At 39.5% G+C, this 19,126-nt stretch overlaps 2 protein-coding genes across 4 annotated transcripts in view; both read left to right on the forward strand.

The window, feature by feature from the left end:
* Positions 1–9,144, forward strand: part of abca3b (ATP-binding cassette, sub-family A (ABC1), member 3b) — a 36,034-nt gene extending 26,890 nt beyond the window's left edge. For all 3 annotated transcript variants that reach the window (XM_004559386.2, XM_076883207.1, XM_004559387.3), the window contains exons 21-31: positions 1,212–1,416; positions 1,535–1,754; positions 2,807–2,965; positions 3,088–3,260; positions 4,736–4,864; positions 4,981–5,175; positions 5,281–5,468; positions 5,564–5,734; positions 5,831–6,027; positions 6,560–6,633; positions 7,254–9,144. In XM_004559386.2, the coding sequence (XP_004559443.1) occupies positions 1,212–1,416; positions 1,535–1,754; positions 2,807–2,965; positions 3,088–3,260; positions 4,736–4,864; positions 4,981–5,175; positions 5,281–5,468; positions 5,564–5,734; positions 5,831–6,027; positions 6,560–6,633; positions 7,254–7,385 (1,843 nt within the window). In that variant the 3' untranslated portion in view covers positions 7,386–9,144. The remainder of the gene's footprint in view (positions 1–1,211; positions 1,417–1,534; positions 1,755–2,806; positions 2,966–3,087; positions 3,261–4,735; positions 4,865–4,980; positions 5,176–5,280; positions 5,469–5,563; positions 5,735–5,830; positions 6,028–6,559; positions 6,634–7,253) is intronic.
* Positions 9,145–10,668: 1,524 nt separating this feature from the next.
* LOC101482052 (cytochrome P450 2K1) lies at positions 10,669–18,012 on the forward strand. The gene is made up of 10 exons (XM_014408888.4): positions 10,669–10,869; positions 10,974–11,136; positions 11,917–12,066; positions 12,218–12,378; positions 13,513–13,692; positions 13,791–13,932; positions 15,816–16,000; positions 16,109–16,250; positions 16,341–16,524; positions 16,608–18,012. Exons 1-10 carry the CDS (start codon positions 10,669–10,671, stop codon positions 16,627–16,629), a joined length of 1,530 nt encoding a protein of 509 aa, XP_014264374.3. The 3' UTR covers positions 16,630–18,012.
* The last annotated feature ends 1,114 nt before the right edge of the window (positions 18,013–19,126 follow it).

The raw sequence follows: 19,126 nt of genomic DNA on the forward strand, positions 1-19,126 counted from the left end.
CAAAATGTGAAAAACAAAAAACTATATAATCACCACGCAGCCACCATTTTTCTTCTTTTTTTGGAGATGCAAGGAGGTTGTTTTCCTATTTTGACTTGTGGGACTGAGCCGTTAGCTGGCTCTGAATTAGGACGTAGTGTTGGCTGGTTTTTCAGTTGAGCCAGTTTAATGTTTCCTCTGCTCTGGATGTTGGTGCATGAGATGAACCTTGTTGTTCATAGTATTTTAATTTGATTTTTTTAATTAAAAATTTTCAATTCTATGCTGGATCAGTTGAGACTGAGCCTAGTATTTGCTCAGTCTCAAAAACTTCAAACATTCAGACTAATTAATAGAAGTTAGTTTAAGAGCACAGTTCCAAGCAACTTAAAAATCACAGAAATTAGACAGATAGAAGTTAGATTTTCTCAATTTAGTCATTTTTGTATGTGATGCGTACACCTAGGGCTTTCCTTGAATCAGAATTTTAGATTTTTCTAAAAACAACAACAAAAAAAACAATCAGCACATGTGTACTCCTGTTCAAATGAAGCTCTTTCCTTTCACGCAAAGAAGGTGTGAGTGAGTAAACAGCTGAAACCAATTCACAGCACTTCCCAGTATGAAGTAACTAACATCTCTCCTCTCCAGCTTCAAACAGTTTTCTCGTGTTTGATGTTGCAGGATGGTTGCTCTACAATATTTTTAATTTCACTGTCACGAGGCTCAAACATTCAAAGTGTTGCTGTGTTTTTTCTCTAGTCGAGCTCATTAATACCCTTTACTGTTTGGAAAATAACCCTGCAGTGATGAGGGTGAGCCAAAGTGACACATCATTGTTACATGAAGCAGATTTGCTTCCTTTCTTTTAGGGTGACTAAACCCATGTGTAGCTGAAAACCTTGGGTGTTTTTTTTCACTGTGGACTTAGAAAAAATGATCTCTCCACTGCTTGTCCACCTACAGCAAATGAGGCAGACACAGACAGTGGAACATTTTGCTGCTGGGTATCATCCCTAAAGTGTTGGTAGAGACCAACACACCACCACACCAGTCTTAACAGGGTTAAGATTTCTGGTTTCTGAAATATAAATCAGGCATTTAAATTGTATTCAAGTTATGTTATAGCAGTAAGACTTGGGACATAGAAAGACGCCCTGTCTGCAACCTTTTCCCACCTCTTTTCCATCTTGTGGTGTAATCGTCGCACTCTTTCATTCCATTTTATGTAGGAGTAAGACAGGGTTTGCCATTGCTATCAACCTGATGTATGGGATGGCCTCCCTGTCCAGCACTTTTGCCCTGCTGCTTGTAACAGAGTCCTCCATCAAGTCCAAGCATGTGCAGCAGGTCAGCGGCGTCTACCTGGCAAACTTCTGGTTTTCAGCCCTGCTTTGGGACCTGGTCAACTTCCTGCTGCCTTGTCTCCTCATGCTGGTCAGTATGACATCTGTTACTACTGCAATACTCAGACAGGATAATAAGGCAGATTGATTGGTTTCAATATAGGGTTTTGTGAATCTGTTGTATGCATATATGTGTATATTTCTTTCAGGTGGTGTTCCAGGCTTTTGGAATCAGTGCTTTTCTAGAGGACAACCACCTTATAGATGTGTTGTTGTTACTTCTGCTGTACGGCTGGGCTGTGGTGCCTCTTATGTACCTGCTCAGCTTCCTCTTCTCCACTGCTGCTACTGCATATACGCGCCTCACCATCTTCAACATGATCTCAGGCACTGCTACCTTTCTGGCTGTCACCATCTTGACGATCCCAGGTGAGAGCGGTTATGGATGGTCACCAGTCAAAATACGACAGCCCCTCTTTTTCATACTGCTAGTTGTTTTTTAGGTACACTTGTTTACAAATGAGCAAATTTTAAATTAGCCAATCACATGGCAGCAACTCAGTTCATTTAGACATTCAGACACATATTCAAGGCGACCTGCTAAAGTTAAAAACAAGTATCATAACAGGGACGAAAGGTGATTTAAGTGACTGAATGTGGCATTGATGTTGGTGACAGACAGACTGCTACATCAGCAGAAGACCACATCTGGTGCCACTGTTATGAAGAGGAAAGTCAGGGTGTAGTTCACACGGGCTCACCAAAATTAGACAATAGCAGATTAGAAAAACATTGCCTGGCCTGATGAGTCCCATTTTCTGCTATAACCTTCAGTGTGTTGGGTTTAAAATTCAGAGTAAACATGAAAGGATGGATCCTTCCAGCCTTGTATCAACGGTTCAGGCTGCTGGTGATGTAATGAAGTGGAGGATATTTTATTGCTCCACTTAGCATCAACTGAGCATCATTTAAACACCACAGCCTGCCTGAGGACTGTTGGTGACCATGTCCATCAATTTATGACCACAGTGTTGGCTGCTAGCAAGGTGTACCTATTAAAGTGACCAGAGCTTTTACGGCTCAATATTTTTTCCATTAACAAACTCAATATTTTTAATAAACTCAGACCAGCAGTATGTAATGTGCCAACTTCATGTATTTAAAAAATCACTTAGTCCTTCTTTTTGGCATTAGGGCTCATCTCCCAGCAGCAGTGCTTCTGGCTTGGCTCTGTCCTTCACTGAATACAATAGACAGTATAAGTATGTGTGGGAAGTCAGTGAAGAATCATGTTTTATTACCTCCTACTGGTAAACTGGATTAACTTTGTGAAAAGGAGTGGGTTTGTGAGACGTACTTGTGATGAGAACCCTGGATCTCTACACACTCGTTTAGGTCCTCGTGGGGAAAAAAGATGAAGAATGCTTAAAAAATAAATCCATCCCGTTAAATATATTTTTATTATAATATTTCCTGTCTAGAGTTGGAGTTGCAGCACATGTCACACTTGCTGGATAAGGTGTTCCTGATCTTCCCAAACTACTGCCTGGGAATGTCCTTCAGCCAGTTCTACCAGAACTATGAATATATCTCGTTTTGCACCTCCAGTTTTATGACTGAATTAATCTGCAAGCAATATAGTAAGTACTGCCTAAAAGATTAATCGCTTGATTTTTATTCTTAAAAGTTATTTTATTTGTGCCGCAAGTACAGAAGTTTACTTGTGAAGTGCAGAGGTAACCTGGTGATTCTCTGTTTGTAGACATCACATACCAGCGAAACTACTTCTCAATGTCAGAGCCCGGGGTGGGACGATTTCTCGTGGCCTTCTCCGTGCAGGGTGTGGTCTTCATCATTCTGCTGTTTGTCATCGAGCTGCAGTGCATCCACACTCTCTGGAGACTTTTCACCTCACTGTTCAGGAGGAGCAAAAAGGTAGATGAATTAAGAGGGTGCTTAAAAAGACTAAAATATTTCTTCATGGTTAATTTGCAAACATTTCTGCTACTAGTGTGGTCTATATTATGTTGCATTTGAAATGCGGTCAGTTTGAATTGTGTTTTTTATTTTTTCCAAGGGAACAGTTTTGAGTCTTGGAGGAATTAAATATTGATTAGTATATTAATCTGCTTCACCAGAATAGATACCCTTGAGGCACTTGGTAGTTCTAAAATGGATTACCACCTCTGCATTCATCCTCACAAGGACATAATATTTGGAGCTGTAAAATCCATGCAAAGCTGAACAGTTGGACTTTAGGGATTATTTGACATTGAAAAATTGCATATGAAATTATCATTTGTGTTGCTAATTTAAGAAAACACCTCAGAGCTAAAACTAGAAGTAAAAGTGATTAGGTGATTGTAAGAAAAAAGATTTATTTCATTTGTGAAACAGTCACAATCTCGGTCATTTTCTCTTTTCTCGTGTTGAAGATTAACTGATCTTTCTTTGCAGTGGAAGGCTGTAAACTCTGGTGTCAGGCTGGTCGGACACAAAAGGCTTTTGAAAGATGTCATGTTTGAGTATACGGGTCAGGGTTATGACTAATGATCGCAGAAAACATTCTATTTTTAATATTTAGTGCTTACGTTTGAATTTGTGAAGTGGTGCGCATGCGGAATTTCTCAAGGGTGCACTGTGGCACTATGCATGGCTATTGTGGTGGTCCATGGAGATAATATTATTAGTATTGGGTGCAGCTGAGGCTCAGAAGAGAGAGCGTGACCTTTACTAATTAGAAGTTTGGTAGTTTGATACATGGCTCCTCCAACCTACCTGAAAAAGAATCCTTGGGCCAGATATTGAAAGGGCCTACGCATAGACAAAGCCACGTGAATGAAGCTTGTTGTAAGAAAGCACTGACTGTGCTCAAATTGCCATATTTACGCTGCTACAATGATAAATGCATATATTAATTATGGCCACTATGGGTTTTTGCTCATACTGATCATCTATAGCTTCAGACTGCTTTAAATGCTCAGTTTCAGATTGTTTTTAGGTCACTCAGCTAAAGGTCAGATTAAACCATGGCGAGGTGTCCATTGTCCATCTCTCTTATAATGCCAGTATTTTATTAATGGGCATGTTATTCTGAAGGTCCAGCTCTAAAATGATTGTTTTGTTGTGTTTCCCACAGACCCACTCATGTCAGCGATGCACACTGCAAAGACAGCTGCACAATGTTTCCTAAAATAGCTACTTACCAAATCCTAAGACCCTATATGCTCTTTTTAAGGGAATCAGTTGAAACATGTTTCTGCAGTGTAACTGACCTAAAACGGACTTGTCTTATCCAAAATGGCACATAGAAAGCTATTTCACATAGAAACTGTGTGCATAGAAATGCAATTATCTGATCCCTTTTAATATCAGGTGGATATCATGTCATTTTTTGGTGTGTTTTTTAGGTACCCATGGCAACAGCACTGCTCCCAGAGGACCGAGATGTTGCCGATGAGAGGAAGCGGGTTCTGGAGTGCCAGCCGATAATAGAGTCTATGGTTGGTAGCCCCCTCATTCTGCAGGAGCTCAGCAAAGTAAGTGGCTTAGCTGTATTTTGCTTATTTGCAAAGGTCTTGACTTATTTTTTAAATACTTGGACTGAGTGTCCCAATTTTGAAATACATGTAAAACTGTTATCTCCTCTTCACAGGTGTACAGCAGCGGGGAGAGTCTCCTGGCTGTGGACAGGCTGTCTCTCGCTGTAGGAAAAGGGGAGTGTTTCGGCCTGCTGGGCTTCAATGGAGCAGGAAAGACCACGACTTTCAAGATGTTGACAGGCGATGAGAGCGTCACGTCTGGAGATGCCTTCATTGATGGATACAGCATCCGGAGAGACATTAAGAAGGTAAGAGGGAGGGAGATGGGAGAATCCACAAAGTCTAGAGTGGCGAACTACACTGCTTTCAACACACACAAATATTTAAAAAGAAGATTTATCTCTGTATAACAGGTGCAGCAGCGCATAGGGTACTGTCCTCAGTTTGATGCAGTATTGGACCACATGACAGGAAGAGAAACTCTGAGTATGTACGCCCGGCTCAGAGGAATCCCAGAGAAGTACGTGTCTGGCTGCGTGGAGAATGTCCTGCGCTCGCTGCTGTTGGAGCCTCATGCTGATAAACTGGTCCGCAGCTACAGGTAGGTAGCTCTTTGGTGGAGGGAGGATACACATGTTATCCTGAAGAATGCTTGAAAAAGTTTTTCTAATAATGTGGCGTAATGCACATATGCAGCGGCGGTAATAAGCGGAAGCTGAGCGCAGGAATGGCTCTGATTGGTGGGCCTCCTGTCATCTTCCTCGATGAACCTTCGACTGGGATGGACCCCGTTGCCAGGAGGCTGCTGTGGGACGCTGTTACACGCACACGGGAGTCTGGCAAGGCTATAATCATCACTTCTCATAGGTACATGCTAAAGAATATGGTAGATAGCAGCTGATTTGCTCCATCTAGTTAAGCTTACACCTACCTAACTTTCCCACCGATATGTTCGTTCATCAGTATGGAGGAGTGTGAGGCCCTGTGCACCAGGCTGGCAGTGATGGTCAACGGTCAGTTCAAGTGCCTCGGGAGTCCCCAACATCTAAAGAGCAAGTTTGGCAGTGGCTACACGCTGCTGGCTAAAGTCCATGTAGAAGCTGAACTGGAGCACAGCGACCTGCTGCTATTTAAAGACTTCATTGAAAGCACCTTCCCAGGTCAGAGCCTCGTGATAGAAGAGTTGTTTCAATATTTCTAAATCTAACTATAAATACTTCTCATAAAAAATGTGAGTTACTAGAAGTAAGTTCTCAGGGATTGAAAATACCAAGATCATAAATAATTATATATATCTTAAGCTTCAAGCATGGCATTGCATGTTGAGGAAATTCTACCTGTTGTGGCTGTTTGCTGCCACTTGGTGGTGTTATGACTATATCCAATAACAAAAATGTATGCTACTCTTTCTCAAAAGACAGAAGCCATAATATCCAAAGACCTTACTCTTAATAAACTATACAATGAAGTTCCTTTTCTTCGTGGTGAAGCCTTTTAAATCCTTTTAATGAGTCTGTATTTGACCAATGCGGTCAAACCGAAATATTCCAAAAGGGTAAACAACACACAAGCGGCACATTTACAGTTTACTGAAACACTCAAGTGGGACGATAAGCTCATCAGATTAAGCTATTATTTTCAAAGTAAAAGAATAACAAAGCAAATGTAACTGTCAGTTTTCTTCCACAACAGGAAGTCAGCTCAAGGATGAACACCAGGGAATGGTGCATTACCATTTGACTGACAAAACACTAACCTGGGCACAGGTACAGTTACTTTTGATCTTTTACCCAGCATCTGTTTGTCTATACTTTAATTGATCGTATTATGTTCTATTTTCTTACGTTTACCCCTGACCTATCCCTGGATAAGTGAAAAAAAGATGAATGCACAAATGATGGAAATTATATTTATTTTTGTCCTTTTTTTTTTTTTTTTTTAATTATTGTTTTTAGTCATCTGTGAGTCAACTTTGAAGTAGATCGCTCACAAATAAAAAAATAAGTCCCTGCACTTGTGCTGTGTTATATCTCCCTCTATTGGACAAAATAGTAACTACATTGTTTAAGTCAGTTTTTTCTAGTCCTCTTGTAACTTGATCAAGGTTTCAACTTGACATTTTCCACGTCTTGATTGCCGTGTTTTAATTTTAAAGTCTGTATTCATATCATAACTTTAACATACAAACTTGCTGTGATACATGGTGCACAAAATGCCTTGGAAAATACTGAAAAACAAAAAAATGTATATATAAAAGCTAACCGGTATTTGGATGTGCATGAAAAAGTAGATTTCTTTTTTTTTGTCTGCTTAACTGTGTGCAAATTAAAGGTATTAAATGCGATCTTCACTTTTCCATGTCCTCTCTTTCTCAACTCCCATCTAGGTGTTTGGCACTTTGGAGGCAGCCAAAGAGAAATACCACATTGAAGACTACTGCGTGAGTCAGATATCACTGGAGCAGGTGTTCCTTAGCTTTGCCCAGTTTCAGCACTGCACACAGAGCGAGAGGAACTAGGTGAAGAATCTGTCCATCCCATCGCCCATTTCCTACACTACGTGCACACGGCCCTTACGCAGGGACTTGCCTCGGTTACATCGCCAGGCGTGGAGAGGAGAACACAGTTCATCTCCAGCGCCGTTTTTAAACCTTGAACACGAACACACACTCTGCGGGTCAGTGGCAAACACCAACTTCAGCGTTTCTTTTATTGTATCACCCGGATGTGTCTTTCTTTGGTCACTCATGCCATTTGCTGTTGTTTAAAAGTAGAAGAACTGATTCTGATTACGACACGATTACACTGACTCTTTTTAGCGAGGTCAAACAAAGAAAACTGCATCACTCAATAGATACTACCACTACTATGAAATGTGTGTGACAGGGATTATTTGTGTGTTTTAATTGAGTGTACAGTCTGTCATTTTGTTATTTATGATTTTTATTACTTTTTGTGTGTGTTCAAAAATGTGTGCTTTATTTCGGTGACTGTCAATCATTGCAAGAGAACGGACCACTCCAGTTGATTTTATTGTGTAACTGTCGCACACCTTTGAGCCCTATCTAACAAATGAGGGTTCCTGTTTCTTTATGTCGCCCTTATGAAGAAGGACTGTTTTTGTTTTTTTCCTTAAGAGCCTCTTAATGTTGTTGCCAGATGTACATAATGCGATGTGTTCATGGTACTAAAACCATTTACTCATTTAAAGCCTGTTTTGGAATCATTAATGGATGCATGCCTAAAATAGGACTTGCAAAATGCACGAAACTGGGAGAGCAGAGAGCTGCTAGTGAACAATAGAAGGCCGTCCAGACTGAGGATTAATCCACAGGGTACATTTAGTCTCTTCTTAGAGCATTTACTACATCTCAATTTTCAGCTCCTGTTAGGTAACTATTCAGTTTTCTACCCAACAAAAGTACAGGAACAGTGTGTTACTATGTGGATATCAGCTTCAGTGCTTACGTCGAAGCTGTTTATAAAAAAAGAAAAAACCCACAAAGTGACGCTGGAGATTTTACTCGTGCCATTGTTCTGGTGAAACTCAAAGTCTTTCAATTAAAATTGGCCTAGAACACCGAGACTGCAATGACCTTTTATTGTTTTTTTCCATCAGCTGTGCAATTCACATGCTGCACCTGTGCATGTGTAAAGACAGCGACAGATAAAATGGGAGCCCACTTCCTGGATTCATCCCAGAGTCTGCAAAACAGATTGAAGACTTTTAATGTCTCCAAAAACGAATTCTTACTCAGTATCCTGCTGTTGCAATCTGGGATAACCACACCGAGTCCTTTACTTGACATTGCTGTCCTCAAAGAAACACTTCCGAGAAATGAAATGAATGTATACCGTCTTACACACAAAAAGCTCTCTGACAGCTGTATTAACAGCTTGATATATCCGCAGTGCTTTCTTTATGCTAAACAAGAAACTGATATTCCTAAAAACCCCACAGATGTGTTGCTTAGAGGTTTTCAAAGGTTTTTACATTATAATTTCTGTGTATTTGCACAAATCCTCTTTCATTATGTGTGTGACTTGAAATAACAGCATTGTTAGACAAGTAGAAAAATGATAAACATTTAAAAGGTTTGCGCTGCTGATATTGAAGAATGTTTAACGCTGAAATGTGGTGTATCAAATTTAAAAAGGGAATTTACATCATTGTAATTGTGTACTGTACTGTACCATGCCATGGGACTGACTTTGTCAACTCTAAATGTATCGCTACTCTTTTTAAATTAAATAATGCTCTATGCAAAAGGATGCAAAGCCCAGTGTGGGATCCTGTTTTTATATTTCAGTTTGTTCAGCATTTGTCCTGAATGGTTTTGCCACCAGAGGTAAGTGGTGAAGGGTTTTGAGTTTATTTTGTTGTTGACCTCTTCCTGGATTAACCACACTGTGACAGACAAGGATGGGCAACCACATCATCCCCAGAAAGCTAACTCTCCCTTTAGGCCCCACAAAAAACCCCAAAACAAAATGCACACAAAACAAATGTATGTTAGAAATGGGTTTATGTAAATCTAAGCCAACCTAAAGCTGGACATCATGGCATACCTGTACAGAGAAGCAGGAGAACTGAGGTAGGCTAGAGTGAGAGAGTGGATAGCACCAGGTGTTCGAGTGTTTTACGATGCCCAACACCACTGGAGGAGAGCAGCGACAGACCAGTAGGAATGTAATCGAGTATTCATGAAGTACTTTAAGTATTTTCTTTTTTTTTTTTTAAATCTTATGCTACTTCAAGCTTTTACGCTACTATGTTTTGCTCTTTGTTCCATTTATTTTGAAGTTTTTATTTATTTTTTATTTTTTAGATTAATTGCATTGTTATAACTCAAACTACCCAACAATATATAACTAATTAAAATTATTAAAGACCACAGGGCTACACATGAGCCTGAAAATGATGCCTATTGTTTTCTGTGTTGATTTTATTTCCGATTACGTATTCTCATTCTTGCTCACCCTGTTCCATCCCATTTCAGAAATCCTGGAAATACTCCTTCCCTGCTACATTTATAATTTAATGTTTGCACATCCTGATGTCCAGCAGCCTGTTTGGAGAGTCACGTGACAATCCTCATAGGGGAATGAATATATATATATGCAGCATAATTTGGATAATGGAGACCACTGTAAGGTCCTTCTTTAGTTTCCAAGTAAGCATTTTGACCTCCACCAGGTTAGTCTTCTGGAGCCTTTAGTGACCATATTTGTATGAGCCTCATTAACAAGCTGCCACCCATGAACTGTTTGGATGTATCTGCTACTTACTTATTGTTATGCGACAAACTAATTAAATATTAGAATTCCACTCCCCAAACTTAGATCAGAATCAGAATCAGCATACTTTATTAATCCCAAAGGAAGGATGAGCTGTATCACACAGCAAGCGATATATTTTTTTAAATCAGATAACTGTGTTAAAATGTTCCAAAAGCCACCATGAGCATAAACAAGGTGGAGCCCCAGGGGACAGAGGTGGCACCTAACAGACCTCAATCTTCTACATGTCTCTGTGTGATAAATAGCAACCCGGTAACTGAAACATTGCTGACCCTAAAAAAACATAGCTGTGGCTTTTTGAAGGGTGAGGCAGCTCTCACTTGCTCTGGCAAAACAAGTTCCTGTAATTAAATCACTGGGGGAGTTACCTAATGCACAGATGAGATATGCATCTCAGGGGCGGGAACATGGATGCTAAACCTATCATGGGAGTCCCTACAAGGAAGCTCTAGCAGTTTTCACATAAGTAACACAGAGAAAAACCACTGACACCAGACGGAGATGGCACTTTTTGTAGATTTTAACTTTTCCAGTTCCACCACCGTGCTGGCTGCTGCTGTTCTCTTGCTTGTTCTTTATCTCCTATCTGTCAATTACATTTCTAAGGAAAGAGGGAAGGAACCCCCAGGACCGAGACCTCTGCCTCTGCTAGGCAACCTGTTGCAAATTGACCTCAAGAGACCCTACAAAACTCTGCATGAGGTAAATCAGGCTGTCTTCTCGTTCAAAAGGAGCAGCTTTAATGAAAGATTGCAATGTATTTAATGCTATTTCAGTTGTCTTTTGCTTAATTTTTATTCTTCCAGCTTTCAAAGACATATGGGTCAGTATTTACAGTTTATTTAGGAACCAACAAGGTTGTGGTCTTGGCTGGGTACGAAGCAGTCAGAGAGGCACTGGTTAACTATGCAGTGGAGTTTGGAGAGCGCAACGTCTCCCCGCTATTTAAGGACCTGAACAGAGGTCATGGTATGAAATTCTTTCATAATACCATTTATTCTGTTTCATTTTACTATCACAAATAGTCCGGTCAACATATGATACCTGGCTTCTCAGAAATAACCAACAGCACTTATAGCTGCTGTGACTCACATGACTTCATGAAATACAGGTTTCCTCTCCATCCAGAATTAAAAAAAAAAAGTTTATATAAGTTTAGTGCTACATATTCCTTTAATGTTGAATGTCTTCCGTGAGGATGTGACCCTGTTTGTGTAGTAAACTATGCAATACAGCACTTTTATTATGAAATTGCTTCAATCGTCCAGGTAAGGAAATCCCAAAAAGTTGATCCTGTTCATCTCGACAGCGTTTTCTGTGGGATAAACGTTTTGTCACTCATCCAAGTGACTTCTACAGTCTCAGCTGACTGCAAGATTCCCCAGCTTTATAAATAATGTTCATTGACCAATGATCATGAATCTGACATTTTTAGTCAGCGGTGCTAATTTCAATACAATAGAGTCACATGTACAATTTTAAACTATTTAGGGGAAAAAAAGACAAATGCAAATGTACTGTAATTTAGTAAAAACACTACATCCAGATGAACAGAATTGACTTTTTGGGGGGTACAAAATGTGATATATTCAAAAACAAAAACTACTTCAAAAGTTAAAAATTTTAAAAATACTCATTGTTTTCAGCCCTTCCTTACTGGTGGTTTAAGCCTTGTCAGCATGTTTCTATTTCCATATCATAAAAATCAGTTAATTGAGTTTTTAAAATAAAGGATTTTATGTTTTGTAGGAATTTTGTTTGCAAATGGAGAATCGTGGAAAGAGCTGAGACGTTTTGCCCTCGCCACCCTCAAAGACTTTGGGATGGGCAAAAGACTTACTCAGGGTAAAATCCTGGAGGAGTGTGGCTATCTGATTCAAGTGATTGAAGATCATAAAGGTATGGCAAAAGTACACGAACCATGAACTGCAATTTAAATGATTTTTTTTTTAATTAGCACACCTCTAAATGTTATATTGTGCATGTCTGTTAGCCCATGTATGGATTTATTTATTTTAGATTTTTTTTTTCTTGTGTATCAATTTTACAGGAAATGCTTTTGATACAGCTCTTCCAATAAATTATGCAACAGCCAACATTATCTCCTCTATTGTGTTCGGAAGCAGATTTGACTACGGTGACCCTGTATTCAAGAACATGGTGAAGCGAGCCAATCAAACCATATGTGTCTCAGGTTCTGCATCAGTCCAGGTTGGCTTTTTGACAGATTCGATGAGTTGGTGAAGTTGGCCACGATCACATACATTCATATATGGAAGTAGAAAATTCTGTGAGACTAAAATCTTATAAATTAAATTAAATTAGCAACAACAAACAGGCCTCATGACCTGATGTTTACTACGTGCTTCGTATCTTAGGCTCCCATTCTACTTTTGAATACTCTAGGTCCCACAAGTAAACCAGCAGTGCTATGTGGTCCTATGAGGTCTATAAGATTAGACTGGGCCTGATTGTTCAAGACTTTGTAAGTGAAAGGATTTTAAATTCAACTTTGGATTTAACAGGAAGCCAGTGAAGACAAGCGAATATGGGAGAAATATTCTTGCAGTCAATACTCTCGCTGTAGCATTTTGGATCAACTGAAGGCTTTTCGGGGAGTCAGGATGGCCTGATAACTGATCCATCTCATGTCTGTCTTATCTGACTTTGCTGATTGTTGTCTGGCCTCCACCTCGTGACCTGCCTGGCTGAACAGGGATCCCAGGGGCTAAAGTCCCCATCGATATGGCTCTCTGGAAGGCATACACAACTCCCTACAATAACAAGGCTCTAAACATTCAGTGAAGAAACACAGGCTAGAGCCAAAGCTGTAGCGCTGCCATTAGCAAATCTGGCTCTGTGGTGCATTGGAAATCTGACTATTTGCTTTTTCACAAGCTTTTTTTTTTTAAATTTTTATTATTGTTATTAATGCTCATTGATGCAAAGGCAGTAATTCTTAATCATGAGATACAATAAAATGTATATATGACACGATATGCACCGATAGTCATTAAGGAATTAGATGGTAAAGCTACTTGAAAATATCAGATATCTTTAGATGCACAGCAACAGTAACTTTGTTATTTTTGATTTAAATTATTTCTGTGAGGGGAATTTTAAAATAGGTCAAGTCATCGCTGCTTTCATAAAAATGAAAACCAGGATTTGGTGAAACAATGTGTAATAATAATGTGTGGACTTTAATCTTTTTTTTTAATATTTAAACTATAACATGTGTCATGTGACAAAGTAAAATGTATTTAATTTTATTTCTAATAATTCAGTGTATTTACTTGGAATAAGCTTTGTTTAAGGTTTTTTGTTTTTTTTTTTCTCCTGCAGCTTTTTAACATGTTTCCTCGGCTGTTCGGTTGGATAAAAAATCGCCAGGTGGTGTTAAAAAATGTTGAGATGAATGTCAGAGATATAAAGAATTTAATTAAGCATCTGAAAGAGACTCTGGAGCCTGGACTGTGCCGAGGGCTTGTGGACTGTTTTCTGATTCGGAAACAGAAAGAAGTAGTAAGACTATGTGTGGTTTTTTTTTTTTTTAATTATGATAATATTATTTACACTTTAGGTTTGATAGCAATAAGCAATGTGAGTGTTACTTCTTTTAGGACTCCTGTGTTTTGGATACTCACTACAATGAGGAGAACTTGACATTCACAGTGAGCAACCTGTTTGCTGCTGGCACTGACACCACAGCAGCCACACTGAGATGGGGTTTGCTGTTAATGGCTAAATACCCACACATACAGGGTAAGGAACTGGACAAGACATGCAAGTCTCACCTCAAAAGAATGTGGGTGATAAGAAATACCACACTGTTAATTTGGGTTTCACCCAGGACTGTATAGGCGTTGGTTGAATAACAATGGTGTTCACCTTGGGGTGTCGGTCAGAACACACAGGACGCACAAATAAGGTTATTCCTTATTTGCTGTTATTCTTTAACACAACAGCACAGTGATGCAACCACAGGCTTACAGGGGTGGTGTACAACTCGTAGGTGGGGTCTGTGTATGGGCTCAATACTAAAGTAATAATGGTATTTCTGGTATAGCACAACTTTATCCTTTCAGTAGCTGCCAAAAGTTAAGGGACCTAGCTTAGGATATTCATATAGAGATCCTCCAGCTTCAAACTGCATTACCCTTCCAGGACCTGAAGCTCAGCAAAGCACCCCAAACCCATCTATTCTCTGACTGGATTGTTAAATTTATGATTGACACGACATTGACCAATCAGGTGAAAGGCAGAAAAATTGGGACAAAATTCCTACTCATAAGAAGAAAGTCACACATAGCCAGGGAACTTAAGTGTAGAGTTTAATACGCAGGTTTTTGCTTTGTATCTGTAACCTCTACGGTGGGCCTGAGAGGCCAAACGGACTGCAACTTAAGAAAACACCAGCAACAAGAAAAACGCTGCAAAAGCACACAAAAAATAACGGAAATAGGAAAAACGACAACGGAAATAGGAAAAAACAGATTTCCAAAAGCACAAGGGAAGTGTTTCTGGGGAGACAATAACCCGACGGACCAGTTGCAGGAACCAAATTATGCTAAGAATTGCGCTGGGACACACTTAGAAGAAGTGAAGGATCTATCGGTTTTGTGAGGAAAGAAAAGATGAGAGGTAAGTGTGTTAGCCTAACTATTAGTCTGAAAATACGTCAGCAGTATTATATGAATCATGATAAAACACACCATTTTTTCGGTTCCTGCAACTGGTCCGTCAGGTTGTCTCCCCAGAAACACTTCCCTTGTGTGTGTGTGTGTGTGTGTGTGTGTGGTTTTTTTTTTTTTTCCTATTTTTGTTTTCTTGTTTCCTATTTCCGTTGTGTTTTGTGTGCTTTTGCAACGTTTTTCTTATTGCTGGTGTAAGTTGCAGTCCGTTTGGCTTCTCAGGGCCACCGTTGTAACCAGACCTTAACAAACAAATTTGTAACTGTGTAAATATTTTTTTACAAACACAAATCTTTTTTACACACACACTTACAAAACTCAGTTCACAACTACACATTTGATTTAAGAGTACAAAATATTTATGCCCACAATTTGAGCCCATATGTGTGGTCTGTAAACAAAACATATACAGAATGCTGATTATAATAAGGATTCAATCAAGATGTCTACTCACAGTTCTTTAGAGACGCACACAACTCACACTATGCCTAGACGTCCACTGTTGAGTCAGTTTACAAGGTGCCTCTTGCTATGTGTTAGCTTAACCTACATGCTCTGGACCATGTTCTCAATAGTTCAACTCTCTCGCCACAAGGGGGCTCTCGAACACAGTCGACAGCCTTTCCAACACACATAGTTGATATTTATATAAGGTGATAACACATAAATACGTATATAGAGTTCAGTGTCCTGTTGGGCTACAAGACCAATGACTTCAGTTATGGGTTTACTGACATGTCAGCATGTGATATCAGAGGGAAAAGGCAAAACAACCACCACCACTACCAGTCAGTGGTAAATAAATACACAGCATTTCATATGCAAACAATGTGCACCATAACAATATTCTGTGTATAATTTTAGATTTTTTATTTATTTATTTATTTTTACACGTTTTAGCAGATCTGTTAAAACTAATGTGGACAAATTTGTTTCTTTATTTTGTCTCTGCAGAGCAGGTCCACGAGGAGCTGAGCCGGGTAGTAGGAAGCCGACAAGTTTGTGTAGATGACCGGAAAAACCTGCCGTACACTGATGCAGTCATTCACGAGACTCAGAGACTGGCGAATATTGTCCCCATGTCTGTTCCTCACCAAACTAGCCAAGATGTCACCTTCAAGGGATACTTTATCAAAAAGGTCAGCTGCTGTACCTAAATATATTTTAACATCTTGATTTACTTCTGATAACCTGAACTAGTTCTGTAGATGTACATCTACATGAGAAATCTTCTTGGTTTCCCACAGGGAACTATTGTGTTTCCCCTTCTCACCTCTGTCCTGTATGATGAGAGTGAATGGGAGAGCCCACACACTTTTAACCCTTCACATTTTCTGGACAAAAAGGGTCAATTTGTCAGGAGAGATGCCTTCATGCCCTTTTCTGCAGGTATGACAACTTTGTCAGGCTTTTTTGAGAAAATTCTCACTAGCGCAGACATGATTCGTTTAAATGAGTGTAAACTCTTTGCATTTGCAGGTCGCAGGATGTGTCTCGGAGAAGGTCTGGCTAAGATGGAGCTCTTCCTCTTCTTCACCTCCCTCATTCAGCGCTTTCGTTTCACTCCTCCACCTGGAATCACAGAGGATGAACTGGATCTCACACCAGCTGTGGGATTCACCACCCCTCCTTCATCTCATATGCTGTGTGCTGTCAGTCGCCAGTAAGAGACACATGGAACTTGACATTATAGCATTTACTTGTGACAATAGCATAAACATTGTTTTTATCATCCTAACCCAACAGGAAACAGATGTCAGCATTCTGAACAACAGACAAAGGCAGATGTCAAGGAAACTGATTTTTCTGACTACTTTTTAGTTTTACTCCCTACAGTTTCAAACAAATATCTGTACTTTCTACTTATTACGTTTTCAAAACAAGCTCATTACTTTGGCTGTAATGCATTCGGGGGGGAGTTATTATCTCGTCACTGCGGACCTTTGTTTGTTTATTAATCACCAGTGGATAAATTAAAAAAAAAAAAAAAAGACGACACGTGTCAAAGTCAGGGATTAAAAGTGAAAATGGCCTGCATTTGTATAGCGCTTTACTCAGTCCCTAAGGACCCCAAAGCGCTTCACACAACATTCAGTCATTCACCCATTCACACACAGGCAATGGCAAGCTACGTTGTAGCCACAGCTGCCCTGGGGCGCACTGACAGAGGCGAGGCTGCCGGACACTAGCGCCACCGGGCCCTCTGACCACCACCAGTAGGCAAACATGGGGTTAGTATCTTACCCTCCTGGCATGCAGCCAGGAGGCAACCTGGGATCGAACCACCGATTTTCTGATTAGTGGCTGACCTGCTCTGCCACCTGAGCTACAGCCACCATGTTTTTAAGTGTCAGTTAATTTCCAATGCAACTTTCCTCTCAGCTCAACAAACATCACAAACACACAAAGTGTTTGTGTGCAGTTTGTTTCAAAGTGTGTTGCTAGCTAAAGGTCCAGCTGCTGTATTTCACAGGGAGAGAACAGAAAGAGAGCCAACTTCACTCAGAGATGGAGAAAGATAAGAAAGACAGGACAGGAGAGGAAGAAGAGAGGTTAGATTCAAAGGTAACGACTGCTCAGAGACTTTTACAGTCTCGTGTGCTATGTTAGTGTTTTCAGTTTTATTTCCCCGGTCTCGTTGTGTGTGATTTCTCCTCCTCCTCTGTCTCATTCCCTCATTATCCCTCTGTGTATTTAAGCCCTTTGTCGTCCTGTTTGTTGCTGGATTGTCTGCAAACTGCATTTCCCATGTTGCAGGGCTTTAGTGTCATTATTCTTTATTTATTTATTTTTTTTTTAGGTTTCTCCCAGTTTAGGTTTTGCTAGCTTACTCATTGCCACCCTTTGCTTTTGTTTGTATTCTGCTCTGCCGTAATAAAGGCTTACTCTCAATTCAAGTCCGTTATCAGTGACTGCATTCGGGTCCAATCTTTCTCCACTCCTCTCCGTCTGCCACAACAGACATGCCAATTGTGAGTTATGATTGTTTTCCACACACTGAGGTATTGCAACCAATTTTAGGGTTCTCCAACCTACTGAATCTCACATTAACCCCCGACTGCACACATTTTCCTGTTTAGAAAAACAATCTAGGTAAGAGAAAAATCCTCCAAAGAGCTATTTTTACTTTCATACTTTGAGTACATTTCAGAGCCTGTATTTGTTTGTTTGTTTGTTTGTTTTTTAAATTTTACTTGAGTAAAGAAGTTGAATCAGTAATTCAGTTTTTACTGGAGTTTTTTTTTTTTAGCAGTAGTATTTCTACTTAAGAACAAAATTCTATACTTTTACCACCTCTACAAGGGAACCCTTTATTTCAGTCACTTCTAGCAAGTAAAAGGAGATTTATAATACACAGAATGAGTTCTGTCATTCAAAATTTTCATCACCGACCAGAACTTTGTTTGAATGTGTGCTTTTTTACTAAGTGATTAACACGGCAAAATGTATTTGTGCATCATGTCACTGTTTTTGTTTTTCACTGTTATTTTAAGAGAGTAATTTGGTAGAGGTTTATTCTTTCAATTGCAACAAACTAAAGTCTTTAGATTTTCAGTGTGGTTTTTGCATGCGGTTAAACATATCATGAATATACAGAAGACACACTTTAACCAAAAGAGTGCAGATATTACAAAAGGCATGTAAAAATACAGCATGTTGGATCAAGCTTTAGATCATATAGGTATTCTTAGATTGTACTCTTATTTATATAATCTTTAAATCTTCTTAGCCAGCTATTTTAGAGCAACAACCAAAGTTGTGGCGGAAACTGAGCTCTATAATGAACACTCACAGTCCAAGCCATTAAGGTTCAGATTTAGGGTTGATAAGCCCAAAAGAATTTGAATTTGTGTTAAAAAAAAAAAAAAGTAATCAGCTCAGTATATTGTCATGGTCTGCCGTCCCTGCCTGACGACCTGCCGTGGCCATGAATGTGTTTGCTCACTGTGGTGTAATCTATATTGATGTACATCATGCGCCACTAGGCGGCAGTACTTACCCACTAAACAGGAAATTGGTAGCATGTAAAATAGTGATGGTAAATTTGATTCTTTTTACTGAATCGAGTGTTAATGAGTCACTCACCAAAGTGAATCGGATTTTTGAGTCATTTGATTCACTGAGTCAGTTGACCAGAGAGTGCAAAAATTTTACATTTTCACTCAAACTTAATTTGTTTCCCTTTTCATGTAAATCCCACTGCTAAGATGAATGATTAAAAAACAACAACAACAACTATTCTATAGAGAAAAAAGAGCAAAAAC

Source organism: Maylandia zebra, linkage group LG4, assembly GCF_041146795.1.
Source record: "Maylandia zebra isolate NMK-2024a linkage group LG4, Mzebra_GT3a, whole genome shotgun sequence".
NCBI classification, from domain to species: Eukaryota; Metazoa; Chordata; class Actinopteri; order Cichliformes; family Cichlidae; genus Maylandia; species Maylandia zebra.